At 35.8% G+C, this 17,122-nt stretch overlaps 1 protein-coding gene across 1 annotated transcript in view; it reads right to left on the bottom strand.

Moving 5' to 3' along the window:
• Window positions 1-17,122, bottom strand: part of LOC150097442 (BBSome complex member BBS2-like) — a 539,668-nt gene that overhangs the window by 194,710 nt on the left and 327,836 nt on the right. Inside the window, exon 12 of the mRNA XM_090406918.1 lies at window positions 6,109-6,165. Coding sequence (XP_090263044.1) covers window positions 6,109-6,165 — 57 coding nt within the window. The remainder of the gene's footprint in view (window positions 1-6,108; window positions 6,166-17,122) is intronic.

Here is a 17,122-nt window from a genome sequence, read left to right on the forward strand (position 1 = left end):
CACAAGTGTGTCCAAATCAAACATGAAATCAAATCTCTCCTTTTCCAACTCTCTACTTATCCAGGGTACTAACATACTATAAACTGACTAACCAGCCTCTCGTGGATGGGATCAACATTAAAAAAAATTTAACAGCTTATTATTTTTATGGCTATATAGTCTACTTTCGTTTAGGAGTGCAATGTTGGGCATTACTGATATGTTATAAAGACCAATATATGAAGAAAAATATTGGAGGAAAATTCGGACATACCTTTTTGGATCTAGTTGGCTATCTCCTTATACCGGCAATATCCATTCCTCTGCTGTTAAGCTGTTTAAAGGAAGGGGTTTGGGAAAGGTGGGATAAAGCAATGTGGGGGAATTATTTAAAAAAACACAAAGAAGATATGATCAACATATTACATCACCAGCAAAATGTGAAATCTCATGAAATCACTGATCAAGATTGTTCTATGTCGCATCCTCATTCATAGGAGACATAGTAGTCCCTCACATTGGTGTCGTGTCAGATCACAAAAATTCATTGAGTGCATGCCACTCAATGGATTTTTGTCTTCAAGCAGATCGATAAAAAAATTATATGCAGTGGACTGGGTAAACCATCTGCATCCATTTCTGAACAGATTTTTACTATGAGAGTCTCTGAAGAGTCAAATGAAGGGATCTTATCATGTGACATGGTGGGTTGAGTGGATAGTACTTCTGATCCCCTATCAATAGGTTGTGTATTCAAATCTCAGTGTGGACATGGATGGATGGACTATTACTATGCTTATTGGGGGCCTGAAGAGTGGTTAGTGGATGATTGTAGTCAGGATTTTGTGTATGTGTGTGTGTGGGGGGGGGGGATATGGCATGCCAGCATCTATACCAACAGTACATTTAGAAATTTGCAATGGTCAGTAATTTTTTTACATATTCATCTAGTATGTTTAGTTATTTAATAAAATTTGCATTTTTTACTTTATCGATTATTAATAAATTTGCTATAAATAAATATTTTTTTTATAAGTGCTATATAAAATTTCTATTAAAAATTAGCTTAAAATTAATTTATTGACCCTGCAGAGGTCGTGGCTGATCTGACAGATACAAACAAATTGTTTAATATAAATATTCTTACACATGTCCAGTGTATAGCATGGAGGTCATGACTAGCTGCGTATGCATATATTACGAGTGATTTCCACACTGTTTATGCATCAGTTTTGGTTTAACATGTGTTATGTAAAGGTTTGTGATATTTGATAGTAAATTGTATCTGAGAGATACTGTGAACTCCGATGTCAGTATAGTGTTGGTTTAGTTTTTTTTTATTTTAATTTACCGTTGAAAATGGCTGGAAAAATATATCGATTGGATAATCCATCAGATGTTGAAGAGATTCAGCAAATGTTGCTAGAGCCCGATGATGAGAATGATAGAGTCAAATGCGAAAGTAATATTTGATAGTAAATCATATTTGAGAGCTATCGCAAACTCCAATGTCAGTATAGTATTGGTTTAGTCAGTGGCAAAGCTAAGGGAGGGCAGAGGGGGCGGTCTGCCCTGGGCAGCACTTTGCATTTAAGAAATCTTGCCATACTCTCTATAGAATAGCAACTGAGTGATGAAATAGACTTCAACAATGTCATCAACGATTTTGCTAACAGAAAAGCAAGAAAAATAGCATTTTAGAATGTTGAAATTAAAGTTTTACTTCAAAAATAAACATAGCTTTTTAATTTATTTCCCTATACGCTGTTTTGACTTTTTGTAGTATTTTTGATGTCTACTGAGAGGGACAGCAAACTCATGAACTGCCCCGGGCAGCAAAAGCTCTAGCTACACAACCGGGTTTAGTTGTGTTTTTTATTTTGTTCAATAGTTTCTAGATTGTAACTGAAAATAAATAAACCATCATGTATTATATTTGGAGTGTTTTTTTTTTTTAAGTTTCATCGCATTTTATCACATACTAGTATTGAATGTATCTCTCAGCATGCATTTATGTAATAAATTTATTTATGTTTAACAAACTCTGTGTTATACACTTAATTTGTTGTCCCTACTCCAAAAACCTTATCACACTATGAAGTAAAAGTATAAGTAAATAATTTTTTTGTTTATTCGTTTTCTTTTCATATCTTTTTAATTTTCAATTTTTCCTATTAGCAAAGAACAAGTACCAGCACACTACTGTTTTACAAAAAAACATTGCAATAATAAATAATGATGTAAGCAGGAACAAAGGAATCAAACTACATGACATTTGGAGATCTTAATGATACTAATATGAAATAAATCATGTGTAGTTTTATTAAATACAATGGTTTTGGATATATCATAACCATGAAGAAATTATCTTCTGTGTACATTAGTCTTGATGATGAAATAAAAAATCAATATGTCAAAATGCATACACAGATAATTAATGTGTTACATTAATTTCTTACATTAAGATTTCCTTAATGTAAGAAAAAGTCCCAATTAAAGGCAGGTAACCAGGATAATATCTTATTTGTGGAATGTTCAATGGGATATCAGACTGAAGGAATATTACTCCAGAGTTTGTCTAGTTAGCCTGTGGTTCTCATGGATGTTTGTGATTGTCTTTAGGTGAGAGAGAGAAATTTCATCACCCAGTGTGAGACCACTTGCTTACCGAAGGTTGTAAGTGGCTTGAAAAAGTTCTATTTTTTGTCTCTAGGACAGGGTTTTCAGAATATATAAAAAAAATATAAAATTAATAAAAATGAGAAAAATCCTTGGCCCACCCACAGTGCTAACGTATACTACAGATTTGCAACCTCCTGTAAGTGGGAAGTCATAAAAAAGAAAGAAATGCACAGTAAGAGATGCATGGATGCAGAAGAGACTTTTCAATTTATGAAGTGGGAGAATTAATTGCTAGAGGAGGGGGGGGGGGGTTCAGTACTGAATGGTCAAAGCAGAGATATAGATGGTTATTATGTGAATTAGGTAAGGTGATGGTAGTGATGGTGTGAAGTACACATTTAGTGATAGTTTTCAGATATTTTGAAAAGGCCTTTCTTGAAATATTTATTTATGTACACTGGAAAAGTAGTAATTTTGCATAATTTAATCACAAGTGTGTAGTTACTGAAGTAATTCATTATGAATACACACATATTTTAAAAATGCTTGGCCACCACCTTTCATGTATCTTTTCTCGTGACTTCTTTTAATGTACACAACACCTACTATTTTAGTTGATTGTTCACTCCCAATTTTCAACCACTGTAGTAAACTGCAATAAAGCCTATCCAATATTCAGCATTTGAAATTATTATTGTTATCTGAGACTTCCAGGAAGTTAAGGACTCATCGAGAGAGACTATAAATCACCCAAACCAGTATTCATACCTTTCCTTAAATTCATTCACATTAGATGCACTCACTACCCCTAAAGGTAAACTATTTTACTCACTGTTGCATGAGAGAAAAACCTAGCTCTTGATATGTTATCAATATTTATGCAGATTATGTATTAAAGACCTTAGCAGATTTCAAAATAAAATTAAAGGCTTTATTATTTTCTACATGAAAACATAATATCCACACTCATTTTTTTATAAAATTTGCTAATATCTTTCAAGACATTAATGGTATGAATGAATTTTAAGAAATACAAATATAGATAAAAATATAGAGATAAAAATGCACTCATATCAGGAACATAATACTTCTGTCATTTATGGCTGTTAAATATTTAATGTTATAATTGTTCTCAGAATTGAATTATGTGTTTAAAATAAAGGTTATAAATATCAGTCACCAACTCACAACTTATGATTGATCATTTGCAATCATTCATAATCTACACATCAAATGCTATATAAACATGAAAGGCAATCTGCCAACCTTTAAATTATTAAAAAAAAAATTACAACCATACAAATTTCATCATACTTGAAATACACCCTCTGTCCAAAAAGAAACCGAACTTTTCGAAAATAGAAGAAACTAGTGGTACCACCTGTTGTATCATTTTGTTGTCAAAAACGGCAACCTTCATTAGTGTTGTGTCAACTGTTTATGACATTTGTTTCATTAGAAGCCGAGTTATAGTGCCAAGAGTGACAATGTGTTTTGACAAACGGTTGGAAAATGAGTTTAAAACAGAGAGCTGCGATTGACTTTTATGTTAAACATAGTAAAAGTTTTACTGAAATGCATCGAATGCTTCAAAAAGCATACGGTGATGAATGCTTATCCCGTACTCAAGTTTACGAGTGGTTTAAGCGATTTCAAAGTGGTTGTGAGACGCTTGAGGACGATGAAAAGCCGGGCCATCCAAAAACTGGACTGAGTGAAGTTAACATGCAAAAAGTGTGTGATTTCATCAAAGAAAACCCGAAATCGTCCGTGAGATTGATTGAAGATGAACTGGAGATTCCAAAATCAACTGTGCACAACCTTTTGACCGAGAATTTTGGCCTGCGTAAATTGAATTCACTATTTGTTTCCCCAATAATCAAAAAATTATCAAATTGAACACTGCAAGAACCTCATTAAAACCGCTCGTAAGGACTTAAACTTCCTTGAAACGATCATTACTTGTGACGAAACGTGGTGTTTTGAGTATGAGCCTGAAACAAAGTGCCAGAGTGCTGAGTGGAGACCACCTCTTCTGGTGGTCTCCACTCAGGCATCTGAAAAAAAGTCGCTTGGAGAAGTCAAAAGTAAAGACAATTCTGATTTGTTTCTACAATTCCAAGGGCATTATCCACAAAGAATTTGTTCTGCCTGGCCAAACAGTCAATAGTGAGATTTATCTCGAAGTTTTGAAGCGACTGATAGCAAGAATTCGTTGCAACTGGCATGAATATCATGACGACCGACCGTTCATCAAACACACTGTCACTCTTGGATTCTAATGAAACGAATGTCATAAACAGTTGATACAACACTAATGAAGGTTGCCGCTTTCGACAACAAAAAGATACAACAATTAGACCACTAGTTTCTTATATTTTCGAAAAGTTCGGTTTCTTTTTGGACAGAGCGTGTATATACAGCAATCCTTTGATTAATGCGTCTCCGATTAGTGCAGCTCTAAAATTTGATTACTGCGCCTATATATACATCTTAAAAATAAATGTTACAGATTTTAAGCATTTTCTATCTATATGTTTTTTATGGCTAACTATTTTAAAAAAATCACTCACCAGGATGAAATAATTTAGTTACCGATTTAAAATGTTTTACAAAATGATTTTTTAATGACATACTACACTATTTCCACATACTCTTTGTTCCAAATTTACCACCAAAATTTATGTTATCTGCTAATTACATGGCATTGTGCTGATCATACCTTGTCCCTCATTTGCAATTGTTTTCCTTACTTTTTTATTTTAAAGTATTTTCCCAACCTTTCATCACGAGTAAAAGAATTAGGGAGGAGAAAAGTGGAAGTATGAAAAAGATTCGAAAAGTAATCTCATTGGAAGAAAAACTTGAAATAATAAAGAACAATGAACAAGGCGAGTTCAGAGCAATGATAGGACAAGAATACAAATATGGGAGAATTAACTATAAGAGCAATTTTAAGCAAAGCTGCCGAATACAAAGAGAAAGGTAAGACTGCTTTAAGTTCATGCAGGCACTTGAAATCTATTAAAGCATTAAGTCTGTTTGCAACCTTGAAAAAAAGGACTATCAGTGATGGAAAAGACTAGTTTGAGTGTTTCAAAAAGAGAAATAGCTGAAATAATGTTTAATCACAGGCGAAGCTGCAAGTGCAGATAAGGTGGTGGTGGCTGTAAATTATCCAGAGATACAATGAAAAATATTTTAAAATATTTCTATAACTGCATAATAGCTGCCACCTTTGTTAGTCCTTTCTGTTTTCTCTATTAGTTTGTATGTTTACACCTAAAGAAATCCTATGCAATTAGGATGAAATGTTGATGAAATATTGTCAATTAAAATTACTGTTATCTTATTCCAGTGTCCTGCCTTATAAACTCTAAGTCATTCATACATACACACACACATGCACACACTCACAAAATCACTTGTTTAGCTAATTAAAAGAGAAATATATAAATACAAATCTGTTGCTATATCTACATGAATGTTTCATAGGGAATGGCTTACCGGCATAGTTTCAGAACCTGTATTGACAGCTAATCCTGTCTTCAATTGTGTAGTTGCCTATAAACAAAAAAGTGTGCTCATCATCCACATTCTTCACTTTTATATAAAATCATACTGAGGAATATAGAACAATAGGCACATTTGATGCATTTATATATTAATCTTTATTAAGCCCTCTACAGAATTATTGAAGGACGTCTTTCGATTCTGTACTTCACAACCCTAATCATTAATTACATTGAACTTATTAACTACTGGAGTATCCACTATCTATTCTGGCAATACGTCCCCCCCCCCCACACACACTAGTCTCTATACAAAAAATCTGCTTTTAACTCCCTGATTCTAGGGATGTCCTCGTATCCCCCCCCCCCAATACCTATTGTCTTGTGCAATATCTCCTCTATAGCTGCTTGATAAGTACTTCTTAACAATCATACAATCATATAGCATCTAACCCCCCCCCCCAACCTATCCTTATACCAAACATCCAAAATCTTAATATAATCTTAATTACTTCACTTTGGAATCTCTCAAGTGTTTCCCTATTTTTTAGCAGGAGACTAAATTCATGCTTTATAAAAAAAAGATATAACTACCTTCTTATCCCATTATGTCAGCATTCTTTTTAACAGGCAATCCATACATTGACAGGAAGACACATTTAGTTGGATATTGCTAATAGGCCTGTAAATGTGGTGGGTGATGATGAAGAAATGTATAAACAACTTGGATTAGTGAACAAAGGAAGGGTAATTATTATGGGTGATTTTAATTATGGTGGTATAGATTGGAATGAAGAGATATCATTTGGGAATAAGCAAAATTAATTTCTTGAGTTCTTCAGGGATAATTATAGCAGTCAACTCCCTCGTAAACAAGGGAGCACAAGTATGGACAGTTTTAGATCTGAGCATTTCATCAGAGGATGTAATTGTGACAGGGGATTTTACACACTTTCCTCCATTTGGTGAAAGTTATCATGAAGTGATCACCTGGGTTGTGGCTAGCTATATGCAGACTTCTGTGAGGAAAGAATATATGTGGAAGTACAAGGTTGGTGATTATGACAAGCTTAGGAGAGACAGCTTGGAGCTATAGCATGGAATGAGGAGTTGAGTGGTAAGGAAATAGATGCTGCTTGGGAACTGACAAAGAAATAAACAGCATCAATGTGTAAATGTATTCCAATACATTTGTCAAAAGGCTGAATAAAGTAGGTGTAAAATGAATGAATGAGGGAGTTTAATCACGAAATCTGTACTTTGGAGGCAAGATGTATAATGGAATAATAATCAGTTACATGAAGAGGATAAAGAACAAGCCAGGAGAGTGACTCAGTAAGAAAAACAAAAGTGCAGTATGAGTAGAAATTGGCATATCAGATAAAGAAAATCCTTGGAGAGTTTTTTTAGATGTGTCAAGTAGAAGAAAAAAAGAATGATCGTGTAACATGATGTTAATGGATGAAAATGGTAGAATGGTAACTGTTGCAGAAGTCATTATTGAGGTATTCAGCGATCAATTTATAAGAAGTGTGTTTCATCCAGATCAGGATGGAATCATGAGGAACTTAAGTGTAGACTACATAAGAGAGGATGACTTAACTCTAGGTGAGCAGGAGGTATTTGAGGAAATAAATAACCTTCAGTTCTTTCTTTTAAGGTTACATGGTTGTTAGCATTCATAGTGAAGAATTTATGGAGATACGAGGTGGTATCAAAAAGTTTCGAGACTAGGTTTGTAACACGTCAACAGATGGCAGCACAAGGCTGCATGTACAGTCACAGGGAGCACCTACCTTCAAAAGTCAGTGGGCCAAAAGACATTGTCCTGTGTACATCGGGAGCTGTGCAACTGATGCTATTTTGACCACCTGCATTACCACATCTGTGATTTTATCATGGACAGCAAGTTAGAACAAAGAGCAAACGTGAAATTCTGCATGAAATTGGGCAATTCATGTCAAGGATCGTTACCAGTGACGAAACTTGGGTGTATGGATATGACTTTGAGACGAAGCAACAGTCTTACAGTGGAAGAGTCCATCATATCCACGACCAAAAAAGGCGAGGCAGGTCCGCAGCTCAACCAAGTGCATCGAGAATTCATCCTCAGGGGCCAGACCATCAATAGCGAGTTCTACTATCAGGTTTTAAGGCATCTGAGGGAGGACATTCGGCGAAAGTGACCAGATCTGTGGAACACGAAAAACTGGATTCTCCACGACGACAATGCACCCTGTCACTGAGCTCTCCTCACACGTGAGTTTCTTGCCAGAAACAACATGATTGCTCTTCTGCACGCACCCTACTCGCCAGATTTGGCTCCTGCAGACTTCAACCTCTTCCCGAAGATGAAGATCCAGCTCAAAGGTCATCGTTTTGACACCATTGCGGAGATCCAGCGAATCGCAGAAGATGCTTGACATGCTTCGAAAAGAAAACTTCCAGGACACATTCCAGAAGTGACAAGAACGCTGGGAGCACTGTATTGATATGCAAGGGGACTATTTTGAAGGTGATAGTGTGTAAACATAGATAAATAAAGTAATTTCTCGTAAACAGAGCTAGTCTCGAAACGTTTTGATACCACCTCGTACAAAACACACATGTTAAAATAATTACTTTACTTAAACTTTAGGAAAATAACATTCAACTTTTCAACCTCTGTATTGAGGTCATTATCAGGAAAAATACATATGTAAAAGATACAAGCTATATGACAATGCTCTATAAAAAAGTAAGATGAATCTAAATGCTTGTTAATTATTTAACCTAGCCTGACCTCTTGTGGAAAAAAAATAATAAAAATAAATTAAATTAAATTAAAAAAATATATATATATACATATATAAATAAAAAATAATTTAAATAAAAACAAAATATAAACGGAACTACATTAGCCATTTCTAAAGTCCTCTCATATTGAGATCTGTTTGGGTTTGTTCTTGTTGCTATACGAATTGCAGATGGGCCCTCGACATTCTTGGAATGATTAATCCATCATTTCTGTTCAGATTTGGATAATGTTTCAGCATTTCACAATCTTCTTTGAATTTTCTTCCAAACGAGGGTTTGGTGCAGTGTAGGGACTTGGTGCCTTTCCAGTCAATTTTGTGTCAGATTTCGAGTGCATGATCTGATAGGCCTGTTTGCCATAGTGGGGGTATTTAATGTGTCATTTCTGTTCTTTTCTGATTGGGATGGTGCATCCTGTTTCCCATATGTAAGATAGGTTACAGGCACATTGAATTCTGTAAACTCATGGGTGGGCCAAGTATTGAAGAGGATCTTTGAAAGAGCTAAGTAAATTTCTTAATTTTGTCAGGGGTTTGAAGGTAGTCTTAATGTTGTGTTTAAGTAGTTCTATTTTTTCTCTTACCCTACATTTTTCCATACCCTACATTAGAGGCATTTCAGAATTGTTTGCATATGACAATATAATCATAACAAGAAGTGAACTTCAAAGATTAATATACCTCTTAAACATAACTGCTAAAAAATTTGGAATACAAATATCAACAGTGAAACAAAAATCATGGCTTTTAAAGGGCCATCTTTCAGTCATGAAATAAAATCATGACTGAAAATAAAATTTTAGAACAAATTAACTACTTCAAATACGTTTGATGTGCTGTATCATATACAAAAGAAGCTGACATTGCTATCAAAATTTCAAACTTCTTGATAACAGAATTCATTATTATTATTATTATTCAGGCCTCCATGGAGTCAAAAGACTCATCGTGGGAGGTTCTTCGTAAGAACATAAAGTCTGTCAAGACTCATCGAGGGGATGTCCCCCCCCCTAAGAAACACAAAGTCTATCATACCACTCCTTAAACTCATTGACCATTCTCGCTCCCGCCACTCCATCAGGCAATGCATTCCATGGTTCAACCACCCTCCACACAAAGAAACCACTCCTTACCCTCTTGCTCACAGTTTCCTTTCGTAACTTCCAGGGATGGCCTCTTGTCATCACTCCTTCCCGCTGTTCAACCAAGCGAAAGAACTCCCCAGTGTCAACCCTGTAATCACCTCTCAACAGTTTAAAAGTCTCAATCATATCACCTCTCCATCTTCTATCCACCAAACTCTGCAGTCCACATTCCCTCAGCCGATCTTCATAACTATGCTTGTACAATCCTGAAATCATCTTTGTCATCCGTCTTTGTATCCTTTCCACAGTTAATTTACCCCCTTCAAATCCTAGAGACCAAATCTGAGAACAATAGTCCAAGTGTGGTCTGATCAGAGACTTATACAATGGAATGATAACCCTCTTATCTCTGCAGGTCAGTGTCCTTCTCATGATTGCAGCAATCCTCTGTGTTACCTTCACCACCTTTGCAATATGTTCCCTAAACTTCAGGTTTCTATCAATCATCAACCCCAGATCTCTTGTCTCCCCTACTTTCTCCAGTATAACTCCTCCCATAGAGTATGCAGCATCCCATTGATGTTTCCCAAACCTCAAGACCTTACATTTTGCTGTATTAAACTGACATCCCCATTCATTTGCCCATCTATCTAGCTTATTTAAATCCTCTTGCAGGGCTACCACATCTGCACTATTACTAATAATCCTTCCCAGCTTCACATCATCTGCAAACAACTGAATATCCCCTTGCAATCCACTGGCAATGTCATTGATATAAAGATTAAACAATATATGTCATAGTACTGAGCCCTGTGGGACCCCACTTGTAACCCTCTGCCTCCTTGAAACTGCTCCACCATACACAACTCTCTGATACCTATCAGACAGCCAATCCTGAATCCAGTTGACCAATCTGACATCCAGACCCATGTGCTGCAACTTAAATATCAGCTTATCATGTGGCACCCTGTCAAATGCCTTTGCTAAGTCTAAGAAAATTGCAGTATATGCCTTTCCCTCATCTAATGTTCTTGTAACTTTATTATAAAAGGCTAGCAAATTTTCCAAAAATAAGAGCACCCTTTCACAAATTCATGTTGACTCTCACAGAACATTACCCTCATCTGCCCAATGCTGTATACGGTCCCTCACTACTTTCTCCAAGATCTTAACAACTACTGATGACACACAGACTGGCCTATAATTAGACACCTCCAGTCTGTTACCACCCTTATGCAATGGCACTATCTTACCTTCCTTCCATTCCCTGGGCACCTTTGCCAAAGCCAGACTTTCATTGAAAAGCCAGGTTAAAGGCACTGTCAGTTCCCTAGCACATTCTCTCAAAACTCGTTGTGAAATACCATCCAGTCCCACAGCTTTACTGACATCCAGAGTACTCAGTATCTGAAACACACTCTCCTCCTGTACCTCTAAACCTCGAACCAGCCCTATCCCTCTAGCACAAGAATAAAAGTTCATAAAGTTTTGGCAAGGCCTTCTCTATTGTAAGGAAGTAAATTATGGATCATAAATGGCAGAAGAAAAAAGACTGGAAGCTAGAGAAATTAAATTCTTGTGAAGGACAGCAGATTATACATTCTGGGACAAAAAAAGAAGCACAGAAATGCATAAAGAACTAAAAATAGACTCAGTAATGGATAAAGTATACAAATACCAAAAGAAGTGGATTGAACATTTCGAAAGAATGGAAGTTCAAGACAACTCCCTTCCCATTAAAAAAAATAATAATAATAAATGAATAAAAATACTCCAATAGTACCTGTTTGGATGATATAGAAGTCAGAGATGACCAAGGAAACGATGGGATGAGACCAGAACAGGTCACTACACCTAAATCCCTGAAAGGATGATGAATTTAAAAAAAAAAAAAAAAAAAAAATCTGTTGCAGAAGCATCACTACTCAAAAAAACATGAAGACTAATTGCATGACTGTCATCCCAGCAACTAACCTTCGCTATTGACACATTATAAAAGTGTTTCATTATCGAAAGATGATTAAAAAAAAAAAGTATTTAGAATGCTTGTTCCATAAAAAGGCATCCTATTTCATCAAACTTGCTTTTCTCCCATTCTTACATAATTCTGATTTAAGCCTACTAAGTAAGATATGGTCTGCCTTCTGACTTTTGCAACAGGGTTGCTAGTTTCTTTATTGATGCACATTATGTGTGATCAGTGCTTTTCTGAACTGTATGCAATAGTACACTGTGCAGGCACTTTTATTAACAGTGATGTGTGATATACAAATGTAGTAATTTTTTACATGTTTACCTAGTATGCAAACAGACTTAGTTATTTACTGAAATTTACATTTTTGACTACACCTATTGTTAAGATATTTCCTATAAAAAACTTTCTTATATTTGCTATATAAATTTTTTATTAATAATTATCATACGCATTTTAATCAGTTATATATATATAATTTTTTTTAATGTTAGGCCCATATACGGGAGGTTGGCTGTACTGTATATGAGTAGTGGGCCTGGGAAAGGAGAAACTTGTTTACATTCAATTTAAAAGGTTGTATATTGTATTCTTTGGGAAATACATTAGGGGGGTTCCACAGTATAACAGTAGCAGGGATGAAGGTGGAGGCAAAGAAACTGTGGGTTTCAAGGTGTACTGTGAGAGGATGTTGGCAGCAGCTGTACATGTTTCAATGGGCTTAGTACAGAGTGGGAAATTATTGATGCTATTTCAGATGAACATTTTCCATGGAAATGTTTATAGAATATACCAATTGCAGAGACTAAACGTCTATGTGAAAGTGAGAGTAGTGAGTTGGTAAGAGATGGGTCATTTATCAGTCTAATTGCTCCCCTCTTATTGAGTCAAGCATTTTGAGGGAGCTTTTAGGAGCCCACTCCAAATGTGAGAACAGTATTCAATAGCTGGGTGGATTTGTGATTTGTATAAGGTTAATAGCTGTTTAGAGGTGAAGTAACGTCTTGGGTGAAAGAGAAATCCTAGTTTTTTGGAAGCTGAGGATGCCATGGTTATGATGTGTTTATGCCAGGAGAGGCCTGATGTCAACGTAATTCCACGAAGAGAAATCTCATCTTGTCTGGGAGTTTGAGTGTTATCAAAAATAACACCGGGAGAAAATGGTTCTTTTTTTTATTGGAAATAAGACAGAACTGGGTTTTACTAGCATTAAAATTGACAAGGTTATCTGCACCCCATTGGAGGATGGCTTGGAGGTCAGAATTAAGGGAAGTTATAGTTGTTGTTCTGTGGGTTGAAGTGAGTTGTGTAGGGTAAGGTTTATCAAATGAAAGGGAGGAGTGCAATGTGCTGTCATCTGCAAAACTGTGTATTGGGTTGGAGATCGACTGAAGTAGGTCATTGATATAAAGAAGGAAGAGGGTCAGTGAGAGAACTGAACCTTGTGGGACCTCAGCATTAGTTAGATGGTGAGAGGATAGGGAGCCATCTGCCATCGCACAGTGTGTGTGTGTGTGTGTGTTCAGACAGAAAGCTGGCTACAAAAAGCTACAAATGATATATAATCATTTGTAGACAAGTGAAAAATCTTTCACTTGTCTACAAATTAAATTAAACTTACAAGAAATTATATTCTTGTTTAATCCTTTATTCAAATTCAAGCAAGGTTTGCACATGAAATATCTTCAGAACTAGGTTACTTGTATATAAAGGCTGATGAGTTCACAATCAATTGCCTTACTATCATATAATGCAAAGAACACATCCTTTTGTATATGTATAATAAATACTACGCAGTATGGGATGAGTCACTACTATATTTATTTATTCAGCATATGGCATAATCAAAAAAAGACATGTGACATCAAAATATATAAATACATATTTGTGCAGACAATATAAATGAGAAAGGTAATAACAGGTAAAAAAAAGTCACTAAAGTTTTAAATCTACTTCAGCTAGCCATACAACAGCTGAAGGAGCTACCTCAAAAAAGTCTCTCAAGTTACCAGGGTAGGCTCTTATGCTGCAGTCCTCCACAATGTGCTGGATGGCTTGGTTTGTGGTCCCACAGTCACAATGGGGTGTAGGTGATCTTCCCCAATTGTGTACACTTCTGCACAGATACCATGTCCAGTGTGTATCCTATTTAAGCTTTTCCATAGACGATGTGGAATCTCAATCCCTCTTAGTTTATGGTTGGGAAGGATATACCTGTTTAAGTCTGGCGATTTTTCTTTCCAAGTTTCTAGCTATTTTGAATTAATGGTGAAATTGCTATTTACTAGTTCTTCAGGCAGTATCAGTGGAAGCCCCTGGGATTTAAGGCAATTTATACTTATATGTGGGAGGTCTTCATGTATTGGTAACAGGGGATTGCTATTTATATTTCTGCACGCTTTTACGAGAGCATCCTGTCTGTGCAGGTTCGGTGGTGCAATGTTGCTCAAAGTTGGAAGCCAGTAGAGGGGAGTGGATTTGACACAGCCTCATTGCTGCATTTATCTGCATGTTGATTTTCTTGATATGAGGAATGTGGAGCATCGCAGTGTAGTAGCAGTAGAACCCCACAGTTTTTGTATGATGTTATCATGGGTTCTGATCTTTAAAGAGATATTCTCCAGATGTCTTCTGAAAAATAGTGTTCTATCCAAGGTAACACCAGATATTTAGAGAAATCTTGGTGCTGCAGTGTTGGGTTATTAAAGCTGCCTTGAAGTTCCCTATTTGCCAATTTGGTGTTTAGGTGAAAAGAGCTAACCTCGGTCTTATTGAGGTTCGGCATTAGTCTTCATTTATGAAAGTATTCCCCAATGATTCTAAGGTCATTTGTGAGAATATCTTCAGTTACTTCAATGTTCTTATGTATGTGGTGAGGGCTATATTATCAGCATAGGCAAATTTTCTTGACCTAGTTGTTGGTAAATCAGATGTACGTGGGTGGTCTGAAAAGTTCTACGCCTCAACCATAAATGGCAACACTATCAGAAAGATTTTTTTTTTTCTAGGTTGGTACATCTGTCCTAAGCATCGATGTGAAATTGCAAGTCATTCTATCAAGTAGTTTTTTATACAGCTGTTGGAAGCCAAAGTGTTGTCTGTATCCCTTGAAATGGATAAAATTGAAAATTGAGTATCGTGCAGTTATAAAATTCTTTGTAAAAGAAGGTTTAACAGCAAAAGAAATTCATTCGAAGTTCATAAAAGTTTATGAGCACTCTTCTCCTTCATTTTTGATAATTAAGAAATGGGCTGCCGAGTTTAAACGCAGCTGTACTAGCATTGAAGATGCTCCACGGGAAGGACATCCAAAAAGTGTAACAACACCAGAAATCATTGATCAGTGCATGATATGGTATTAAATGACCGGCGAGTCAAAGTGTGTGAAATTGCTGAGACTACAAGATTTCAAAAGAACATGTGGGATACATTTTGCATGAAGAATTGCAAATGAAAAAGCTTTGTGCAAGATGGGTGTCATGCAGATCAAAAACGAACCCACATGAAAATCTCTGAACAGTGCTTGGAACAGGAGATGCAAGAAAATGTTGTGGAGGGCATAAGAAGGAAGATGAACAACAAGCAATATTTTAAAATTCAGGAGGGAAATCATCATATAATAAACTAACAGTGTCAGGAAATGTTGGTAAACAGAGAAATAATGTCAAAGCTGACTAACACATCTGACTCTTATATTTGAATATTCCTGATTTTTTTGAGAAAATGTGTGGAATTCTTGATTCCAGTCCTTCTGGTATGTACCCATTCCAGTCCTTCTGGAATGGGTACATAACTAATCCAAAGTATTTTGATCCCGGATAACAACTTCATAATGGATCCTATTTAATTGTTTAATTTTGCATTTTTGTAGGGTTATAACTAATTTCTTGATAGGTTCAGATATCCTGTAAAAGGCAGTCTATCTTCCTTGCACAGTCGGCCTTATCCATTACCATTACAGCTTTTCCTTTATTCCCTTTCAAATTAGATACATGGCTCATTTGTCTTAATGAAAACAGCACATGGATTTCAGTACTAGATAAATTACATCAAGGTAATTTGCTTCTAAACAGTAAAGCCACATCTTCAAAGTATAGTTTATTAGTATCTTTGCCTGAACAGCACAAACCACAGCAAAATAATGGCCTTTAGCCAACACACTAGTCTCAGCATCAGCTGATTGGTGTCCAGAAATGCTCATAAGCCATTTATTAGTAGGAGTGTTGTAAGAAGCAAATTTTTGCTTACAACATAATGATTCATATTGACATATGACAGTTCCATTGTAAGAATTGTGATGAATAGTAAGTTCTATATCTATTATCGATTTTATCTCATAAACCTTCACATTGGTTCCATAATTGACAGATGATGTAAACTAGATCCATGATTGTGTTTGGCTGTATCATCTATCGTAACCTGCTTTGGCAGAAGCATGTTTAAAAACTATGAGAACTGACATAATAGGATATCTCTGAAATACAATCTGTGATCTGTTTTGATCTTTTCGGCCACTTGGTGCTCACAAATTCATCATGGTTTGGATTTCATGGAAATCAAGATATTTTAGGAATTGCAGTTGTTGCTACATGGACAACACAGTCTGTTACATACATCGCTCACTGATAGGCATTCAGCTGACTGCCTCGGCAATAAATTTTGCAAGATAAAATTTATTCCAGTCAGCCTGCTGATTCTTCCTTATGGGAGTTCATGTAGAAGAACATGAATTTGTGGGTATAATGCAAGACATAGGAAAGTGATCATTACCATAAATACTCTCTTCTACATCCCACATGAGCAGTAGAAAAATGGTAGAACTATTTTTCTACTGCTAGAGCAAACTATAAGATCCACTACAGGATATAAGTAGGCAAGTATATGAGAAAACATATTGCATCCATTATTAAAAAGAGAGACATCATTATGATCAGTATAATTCAGATTATGAGGTAAGTCCTCAACCTTTCTCTGGCTTGTTTGTCCACTGATTTTGGGAGGTTGGAATAGCTAATGTCCATATCTTCCCCTGGAAAATGTTTAATACATCACCATCATCAAGGTAAGTTTCTGTGTTTAATTTGCATTCAGTGGATGTAGAGGTATTCATTTTTTTTTTCTGTGATATTCTTACAAAGATCTGGACAAGTGGGCTCT

The sequence above is a fragment of the Typopeltis vanoorti genome, chromosome 17 (assembly GCF_054136105.1).
Source record: "Typopeltis vanoorti isolate ZY-2024b chromosome 17, IOZ_Tvanoo_1.0, whole genome shotgun sequence".
In the NCBI taxonomy this organism is placed as follows: Eukaryota; Metazoa; Arthropoda; class Arachnida; order Uropygi; family Thelyphonidae; genus Typopeltis; species Typopeltis vanoorti.